This window comes from Melospiza melodia, chromosome 14, assembly GCF_035770615.1.
Source record: "Melospiza melodia melodia isolate bMelMel2 chromosome 14, bMelMel2.pri, whole genome shotgun sequence".
Taxonomy (NCBI): domain Eukaryota; kingdom Metazoa; phylum Chordata; class Aves; order Passeriformes; family Passerellidae; genus Melospiza; species Melospiza melodia.
Window position 1 is genome coordinate 9,320,827 of NC_086207.1, and position 9,855 is coordinate 9,330,681.

At 42.5% G+C, this 9,855-nt stretch overlaps 1 protein-coding gene across 3 annotated transcripts in view; it reads right to left on the minus strand.

Moving 5' to 3' along the window:
• The window catches only part of GABRA1 (gamma-aminobutyric acid type A receptor subunit alpha1), a 39,186-nt gene extending 30,674 nt beyond the window's left edge, over nt 1-8,512 (minus strand). The window contains exons 1-3 of one of the 3 annotated variants that reach the window (XM_063168616.1): nt 8,130-8,512; nt 5,737-5,824; nt 1,960-2,072 (exon numbers count right to left, since the gene is read on the minus strand). In XM_063168616.1, the coding sequence (XP_063024686.1) occupies nt 1,960-2,072; nt 5,737-5,810 (187 nt within the window). In that variant the 5' untranslated portion in view covers nt 5,811-5,824; nt 8,130-8,512. Of the gene's footprint in view, nt 1-1,959; nt 2,073-5,736; nt 5,825-7,651; nt 7,671-7,939; nt 8,051-8,129 lie in introns of those variants that run through there. The other 2 variants (XM_063168617.1, XM_063168618.1) reach the window with 2 other exon arrangements.
• Nucleotides 8,513-9,855: the final 1,343 nt, after the last annotated feature.

Here is a 9,855-nt window from a genome sequence, read left to right on the forward strand (position 1 = left end):
GTTTATCTGCTTCTTACTATACTTGATTCCAAACATTAATTTACTGCTCACAATTTAATCAGATGTGGGATTTGTTTTTTAAAGCCACGGTACTCTTCTTTCTAGTGTTCAAAGCTGACAAACATAAGAGAGAAATTTGCTGAACTGACACCATGAAAATATAGTATACTTTGCAGAAGGAAAATTGTTAATTCAAGGTTCTTGGTTACAGGCAGGAACAGGCAACACAATCCAAAAAGGAAGGATGCAAAGATTATTTAAATTTCTCTAACCCTTAGTTGAACTACCCCAATCCTTCCTTCTCTCCATCCCATATTTCCCATCACTCATTATTGCTTTCAAAAGCCATGCACATTGCCATTTAACTTTGTGAAGAGGTTAATTTCATTTCTGTCAGAAGTAACTTTTAACTGGATGATTCTTTCATGAGTAGACCTGCATTCAGAAACATCTATATGAAGACACAGAGATAGGAGCTGATACTGATATGCTTAGTTCTCTAAATTGTAATCCAGAGAGTGAGAGAAAATCCTTTCCCTGCATCTCCCCTTGTTTTCCCTTCTAGTATCTGTTAAAAACATCATAATAGCTATAAAACTCATATAAGAAACCATCACATGCTCAGATTTTTCATGTAGACATGTACCAGACTCAGTTTACAATCTCATTTATTTATTGCCTTCTGTGTTTTATTTACTGCGATAGAGTAGCTGACTGAACTCCACAGTTCCATTAAACAAAGAATAAAGGAACATTTATCTACCCTAGGTCAAGGGTTCACAAGAAAGCAGGCAATAACACTGGTAGATAAAAATAAAAAATTACTCTTATTTTGTTGTCTATTACCTGAAGTGGCACACAAAGATTTATATACCAGGACATTTTTAAATGTGGTAATTATTACTTTTTAATCAGAATTTTATCTTTAGCCATTCCTCAGAATCAGTGAAGTCAATTTATTGAAGGGCCTGGCTCACAATTCAAGAACAGTTGCAGGATGGTAGCCTCCAACCACAGCATAACCTTACACTTAATTACCTTCCATTTCATCCAGAGGAGATGATAGAAGAATTCTTAATATAATATCCCCTTATATTGCAGTTCCTCTGAGAGTGAGTACAGGAAAACACTCTGAACTATATTTCGTGGGATGGGTTGCTCTTTTTTATTTTATCTGAAGAGTCCAAAAGGAAAACAGAAAAAGGACGTCTGAAAGAAGTAAAGCCAACCTCTCCATGCACTGGAAATAATAGATTTGTGCTTGTCCATTTAGAATTTCCATGTTTGTGAACAGTAAGCTTTTAAGACCCAATTTTGGGACCATGTCACACTAGAACAAATCAAAGACTGAACACAGAGATGTTGATGAAGACCAGGTTTTGTAACAACGCTTTTATAAAGACATAATTGCTATGTGGTTTTATGCCTTTCTCTGGATTCAGCACCAAGAGCAGAGGAAGAAAGACGTTTTTATCAAACTGTGAAGAAAAAATGTTACAGAAAGAAATCCTTACCTAACTAAGTAGGGAAAAAAATCTTAAAAACTTCTCTGAGACAATCTGCTAGAATAGATTGATACTTTGGCTTTAAAAAAAACAATACCTCGTGAAAATAGTCATAGATATATGAGGCCTATTCAGGCCTCATACATCAGCTTGTCATTTGTCAGGTCACAGGTTGTATTTTTTATCTTCTATTCTTTATACATTCAAAGTTTTATTACCCATTGAGAGGCCTTCTTGAATTGTGAACCATTTTCTTCTTTTGGGTTTATGTGTGAGAAAACCAAGTATGCAAAAGCCAGGGAAGGCTTGGATTTGGGGGAAAAAAAAGCTAAATATCAGCATTAGTTTATGTGTATATATAAACAGAATTAAAAGAAGTATAGCATGGAAAAAATAATAATGTTTTAACTGTTTTTATCTATCATGTAACATTGAAAATCATAATACAACACACCTCCCAGTCCTGGTCTCAAGCGGTTGTCGTAGCCATCCAGAAGGCGATCCAATATTCTGGTGAACACTGTGGTGTTGTCCTTAAGTTCATCTTGTGATGAGGTTTGTCCGTAGCTGAAATACACAACAATTAACACTGAAAAACAGTAATCCACCAATAACCTTAGAAAAAAAGTAATTCCAAAGTCCGTTTAATCTTGCTCATACAGGTTTAGGGTCACATAACCTCCTCTGTGTAACAAGATTTAATGCTTTGTAGCATTCTTGCATGTTTATATTTTCTCCTTCAATTCTAAGGTTTTTAGAATCATAAAAAATCAGTGCCCCTCCATAAATGGTGAAAAAATAGAATGCCAGTTCCTAATGTTTCTCTCATTACTCCTTAATGTTTATAAGGTGCTAATATGTGTTTTCCTCAGAAAAATGCTCATTTGTCAGCAAAGAGTAGTGTGTTTAATTCATAATAGCTCTAAATGGTTTGCATGCAAAGAAAGATACAGTAATTTAGAACACTGACAAGTACTGACAAAAATAGACATATCTTCTTTTAAATACAGAAGTAGATTGAGTGAGTGTACATTTTCATAGATCGAGATATAATTTTGCTTTTATTTCTCATTTTCCTCTAGCAGCTAACATTTGGAGGAATATCTCTATCCCTGCCTTTCAAATACGTAACAAAACCATCTGTTGATATGAAAATCTCTTGTGTCTATAAATCTTTCCTTATAGATCCCTATGTATATCTCTAACTCAGTCAAAGGTCCTGAAATTTTACTTGAAGAAGGATAAAATTAAAGCTCTTTGAACTCAGCTACCAAAATCTTGCTTCCATCAATACAAATCAGAATGAAATCCTTAGGCTTAATGGTTTCTGTCTGCTGTAGATGACACCAGAATCAACCTTTTTCTTAAATCTGAGACCTTTACCTAATACCCTGTCACAGATGATTCCCTTAATCATAGATTACACTTGTCTTAAATCCTAACCCAGCAGCAGTTTTTCATTCACTGCTGGGAAGACTTCCATTGCAAACACGTGGAGTCATTGGGGATAAAAGCAAGAGTGCTGCTTTTCAAAACATCATTTTATTGCACACATTACTGCTGAACTGGAGCAACAGTGCAGCACCAGACACTTTGCTGAGGATCAGGTTTAGTGACAGAAGTGACTCTTCCACTGGCCAGCCCGTTTCCTGTTTGGGGTACATGGTCCTGCCAGCCCTTCCTGCTGTAACCACTAAAGACCCTCTCGGCAGGAATATGGTACACAAAATGATCAGGTTCTGCTAAAATACCTATGAAATGCTTTTTCTGTGAGCTGCGTCAGTCAGACATCCTTTGTGCACCCCACACTTGTGCTCCAGTTGGATCAAATACAGAGGGAAGGAGGAAGGATACCCTGTATGTAGGCACCTGGAAGTGCTTCCAGGTTAATTTTGCAGAACAGGTTTGAGTATTTAATACTACAAATTTAGATCAGTTTCAGGACTGACATCCACAGGAGTCCTAACAATTTTTGGTTTATTTCTATAGGGTGGGATGTTTTAATGCATATAAATCATTATTTCTAATGAAAAAGCAAAATACCTAACAGTTTTTAAAAAATAGTATTAATTTCTTCTAACAATATCATACAACTTCATTTAATAAAAACTAGGTTGATTTCTATTTATTGATCATGCCTAAAACTGAATTTTAAGTCACAGACAATATTTTTTATGCTTCCTCTATGTTATCAAATAACAAGTTCTGCTGTCTCTAGCAAGCGTTTTATCTTTTAAAGGATCTTTCCTCATACACCTTCCCCAGAATTTCAACACACGACCTTTAGTGGATGAAATTTTACATTAACACTCATTGTCAGGAAAAAAGCTGCTCTTCATACATATCTCAAGGATAGCAGAAGGTCATCAGTGTTAAGGTGGAAAAAGGATACAGAACCACTTCAGAAATGTTAATGGGAAATAAATGAGGGTGTTTGTGAGAGGCAGCAGGAAGATGGGCTGCAGGCAGTGCAGTTGTGCCCCACTCCCAGGTGGAAGTCCCATTCCTCAGTGCCCTCACCTGCTCTTCCCACCATCTTAGCCAAGGTAAAAGCACTGTGAGGTTTAACAGACATGGGCACACAGGGAGATTCTGAGCATTTGTGCGTGTATGGAGTAGCTGTAACTCCAGAGGGATTGTGATTTTTCATTCAAAACACACATATTAAAATAGTCCTATTTGCTGGGCTTTTTTATGATAACAGGAGTGACATGGGAAGACTGTCTTTCTGTAAAAAAGACACCTCACCTAATTTATTAGTTGTGTTTTATCATAAAGCACTAACAGCACTCCAGAGGGAAAGCAAGGCAACTGACAATGACAAAATGGCTTGAAACCCAGATCTACTTCATGTAAGGTGTGCACATTTTGAAGAAAAAATTACTGCATGCAATTGTGTTTTCACATTAAACCCCAGTCTCATAAAAAACTGTGCACGGACTCCATCTACAGGTCATTATATTCCTGACACACCATTGGATTTCTAAACTCTGGTCCAATGTGCTTTAATTCTCACAATAACAACGCACATGCACCCATTACAGCTACAATAAATGTATGTACACCAATATATGTGCAAATATCTATAGAATAAATGGGTTTTCACAAAATTCTCTAGCTATGTCAGATAAAGCACTTCAGGAATGCTTCAAATCTTAATATATTATAAAAATAAGGGGTTTTTTCCTAAAAGATAATTTGATATAGCAGCTGTTCTATGAATCACCCACTCTTATTTGTTTTTAAGGAAATGTTTGTGCAGATGAACCCTTGTCCATTACCACTCCACACAAATTTAAAATCTTCAAGGCAGTTAGAAAAGAAGTTCCTCTAGAACTGTAAATGCATAAGAAGACACTGTGGAGATCAAGGCACAAATAAATCTTTTAGAGATCACTACTGACAATAAAAATATTCTACTGCTTTCTGGTCATTAGGTAACATCATTGACAAGCACATTAATGTTTTTTATAATACAAAAATACATCTGAGAGTCTTCTTAAATGTCTTCACTGAGTTTTGAATTGCAGGCAGTACTTCAAGCATATTCCAAACTGCTTTATAGTCTCTGCTAATAGTTGTTTGATGAGGTGTTGTACGGTTACAGATTTTTCTTAATACTAACATTATTTTTAGATTATGATTTCACCAAAAATTCCACAAATACTCAGTGCAGAATGGTCTTTCAAACATAACTGTCATGGGCTTTGAGCTTACAAATTCTTCTTCATGCAAGCAGTCCCCCATCAGCAGGAAGGTCTACTTCAGATTTTCAATACAACTACTGAGTTAGCACACAGTCCTGACTGACAAAGTTAAATTATGCCTCTGCTTGCAGTCACAATAAAGTTACTGAAAGCACTTAAATTAGATTAAAAATAACCCTTTATTATACTTTTCTCCCCTCTGAAGAAATTTGTATTTCTGAGTAGTCATTATATAAGAACAGAAAAAATTGCACAGGTGTTTAAGAGGTAGATTAGTTTCAATTTGTTTTCAGAAAGCTTTTGCTTATTCTCATCACCATATTGAACAAAGAAGTTTCCCGCAAACAAACTAGTTTTCTTTTGAACTTCACTTAGATTAGTCCCACTTATGTGGGACTTGAACAGGGATTAACTTCCCCCAATACACTTAGTGGTAGTGCAGCCCATGCAGTATTTGTCTTATGCTGCTACAATAAATTAAAGGCTCCTAAAATATGTTGGTGCATTAAAAAATATGTCCCCACCTTCTTTCAGTAAGTGCATTCAGGAGGAGGCTCCAGGCCCAGAGGCAGTCACAAAGCACCAGGAATCTCTTCATGGTGGACTCTGGAACTAGAAGGAAAATAACCATTAACATCCCCCACACTAAAACAGGTATTAGGTAAAAAAATCTGACATTGGAAACTTCTGCAGAGTAATGTGATGTCAGACAATGACCTCACAAGAGTAGAGCTGATGCCATTCTGAATAAGGGTGCATGGCCTTGGCTGCTCTCCTGGTTACGTTTTACTTTTAGACCCACAGACCCAGGATGGAGTTTATTTTGTGGTCAGGGTGTATTCTTTATGCATTACTCTTGAACTTTAGCAAAAACAGTTACAAGTAAAAGCTGCTGTCCCCAAACTCTGTGGCAATTCCTATTCAGTTTCCCCCTGGGTTGAAAGTGTGTCAAGGCACCTCCATTGCATTTCCAGATAACCAAGTGTAATTGCCATTTTTGTTTGACTTGAAGCAGCCTGAGCCCTTCCAAGCCTCTGGGAAGGTGTCACAATGTGGTTGTGTGATTGAGGAGAGTGGTGCTTTCCTCACAACCACTGCTCTGCTTTGATGAGATGGAAGCAACTTTCTTCTAAAGATGCAACAATCCACCTCTTCCCTTAAATACAGCATCAGATAAGGGCTAAAATGAGATTCTAACTCTATGATCTGCTGCTACATAGGCTCACTTTAGGGCTAAAGGACACAATTCATAATGAAACCATGTGCTGACAACCTACACACTATCTCTCTCCTAAATCTCTACCAGTCTCTGAATGCTGCTAGGAAATGTTTCTGCATTAGCAGCCTTCTCCTCCTCTCCAAACATCTCCTGTACTCTCTCCAGACTTTACTGAGTTACTCTCAGTTTACCTTTGAGCAAGAAGTAACAGACTCAGAAAGTTTCTCCTGCTTTCTAATAAACTATAAAATAAAAAGTTAGCTGATATTTGTGGCATCAGTGCTGCAGATTCAACTAACTGCCCAGGAGATGTTGCAGGTCCCTTTACATAGCAATTCAAAGTGTGCTGGAATACAGTCCATTTTTAGGATTTATTACATAAATAAGGTTAACAAATACGAAGCCTGTATTGGAATTGGAGGGGTTTTTGCGTGCCTGAGAAAATGAAGCACTGTACATAGAAATGTTGTTGTAGCTTTAAATAAAGCTCCCCCAATTCACTGCACACTCTCAGGGACAATTTAAATCAATAAAACACCGTTACAAAGTGGTATGTGAGCAATGAGATATAATTAATGCGTTTATAGCCAGATGATCGGCAGACAGGCATTGAATGGGGCTGAGCTAATCTGACTGGAGAGGAACGAGCTGGCTGTGGCACGAAAGTGTGGATAAAGATCTTCAGGGACGACACTGCATCCTAACTTGCCCTGGTCAGCCCCTTTACAAAGGGAAAGACAACATCTGTGGCTTCAAAAATCACCTTTCCCCGGTCCTGACAACTTCTGCCTTTGCAAAAGGCTCCTCGAGATGAAGAAGGGAAAGTGAATTATTCTCAACTATTTTGATCTGTTGAGCTTCACGCTCGCTCCCCTTCTCCCAACACCACCCCCTGCTTCGATAAACCCATCCAGGCACAATAAATCCCGAAGAAGGAAAGTTTCTTGCAGCTGGAAAAAGCAAATGTTAATTATGGCTTTGAATGAGCGTTAGAGCCCAGCAGCCCCCGGCCTCCCCTGCCCGCACCGCCTGAGAAACCAGCGCCGGTTCTCCCATTCAAAATGGGAGCAAGAGCCACGCTTTGGGAGCGTTTCAGCAGCGCCCACTGGAAAAAAAAAAAAAAAAGAAAAAAAAAAAAAAAAGAAAAAAAAAAGGGGGGGGGGCACGACTCAAAACAAAATCGGGGGTAAAAGGGGGGCATTTGATACATTTTGACTCACTGCGAGAGATTTGCTCCTCTCGGAGGATTAAATCGAGACTTGTTTTCCTCCCGGCATTTCAACTTTGCATCCCCCGGCCCGGAGCATCCACCCCTCCCACCGCGCCCGCGGGAGGGAAAAACCCAAACCCAAAACCCAAACCCCTTCTGCGAGGGACCGGCGGAAATCAGTCCGCGCTAAAAAATAAATAAATAAGAGAACTGACAATGCCCATCGATCGCTGCGGATTTTCAAGCTGGAGGGATAGAGGAAAAAAAAAAAAAAAAAATCCCCCCGATCCGGCGGTACCTGCGGACGGAGAGCAGAGGAGCCGCCCGCAGCCGGGAGCGCCCGGAGCGCTGCGGGCGCGTGTCCGTGTGTCCGTGTGTGTCCGTGCGTCCGTGTGTGTCCGTGTGTGTCCGTGTGTGTCCGTGTGTGCCCGGGGGTGCCCGGGGGTGCCCGTGTGTGCCCGGGGGTGCGAGCCAGCAGCCGCCCTTACCGGAGCCCTCGGGCGCGGGTCCGCGGCGCCGCTGCCCTGCCGGGTGCCCGCCCGCCGGCGCGGAGGCTGCGCGGCTCCGGCTCCGCCGCTCACTCCGCCTCGGCCATCGCCGCCGCTGCTCCGCTCCGCTCCTCCGCGCTCGGCACCCGAATTTCTCTTCCCAATATTCCGACCGCCGCTATACAACAAAAGCTTTCTCTTTACCAAGACAGTAGTAATACGTCCCAGGGTAAACCGGATGTGAAATAGGCTGTGACTTCATGCCAGAGAGATTTTATTTTAGAAAGGAAGGTGGTACCAAGCTCTCATCTAGAGACCAATCCGCCCATTTTTTATATGCAGCACAATTTAACTTCCAGCGCTCTCGCCCTAATCCCTTTCTCTCTGGCTGCAGCCTCAAATCCTTCTACAATCTGCAGCATTATTATTACTGGGGGGGAGGCTGCGCGACCGGGGGAGGCTGCGCTGAGCATCTTTAGACACTCGCAGTTTACAAAACAGTCTATTTTAAGGGTCGTACATTAAAAATATAACCGATCTGCGTTAGCGTTCAACCTTTGCTCGACTGTTTAGTCGCGGCATAAATATGAATGAAGGCTGGCCAGGGGTGTAGAGGATGCAGCACTACGCGCGTGTGCCTATAGACTGTGTGTGTACCTATAGGGACCAGGCGGCAGACCACGGCTCTAGGCAGGCAGACGGGCACAGAGATGCAGTGCAATACTAATTAAACGCAGGTAACACGCATTTTGGGCGAGCCCCGTAGGAGATCAGCGGCAGGAGCAGGCGCCTCTTCCCCACTTCCACACGCCTGTAGCGGGCAGGCACCGCGTTACCCGGCGCGGTCCCGGGGCTCGGCCAGGCTGTGCTCGGGGGCCGCCAGCCCCTGCCCGCTGTCCCGCTGTCCCGCTGTCCCTCGGGGCCCCGCCGGGCATCGGAGCCGGGACATTCCCGGCAGAGCCCGCGGAGCGCCCGCTCGGTCCCACGGCCGGGGAGCTGCGGGAGCCCCGCGGAGAGCGCGGTGCTGCCCTGCCTGCCCTGCCCTGCCTGCCCTGCTCTGCCCTGCCCTGCTCTGCCCTGCCCTGCCTGCTCTGCCCTGCCCTGCCCCAGCCGTGGGACAGTGGGGGCACACAGCGCTGCCCCGCACCAGTGTCACTTTAACCCCACGCACACCTCCTCCCTCAGATGGGAGCGAGCCCGGCAGTTGTGCGGAGAGCAAGGGGAAAGTTGGATCATCAGGTCCGGGGAGGTGCCGGAGTGCGGGGAACGCGGGCAGCGCTCACCTGCCCAGCACAGGCTGCCGTGCCCTCAGCTTTATTTAGCTCGAGGCGCCTCTCACGGCTCCAAGCCTTCTGCAGAGGGATCAGGCTCTGCTGCCACGAGCACGGCGTGGTCAGCTGTCCTTGCTCTGGTTAATGGAAAGATAAAATGAAGTCCTTCGTCAACAGTAGCTCTTCCTTATAAAGCACTACCAGCATCTGTGAGGGGAAAAATTTTTTCCTTATATCATATGCACCTACTGGATTTGAAATACCATCTGCTTTCCCTCTTCTCCTTTCAACGCCATCACTGATTCAGTTTCTCTTCCTTCCTATAATGCTGCTCCAAGGAAGATCAAAATCCATAGATCTTGTCAGAGATAACCTGAAATGATATCTTATATTACATTTAAGCTATCTGTTGCAGCTTTATCCAGATTTTTAAATGAAATATTGCACATTCTGTG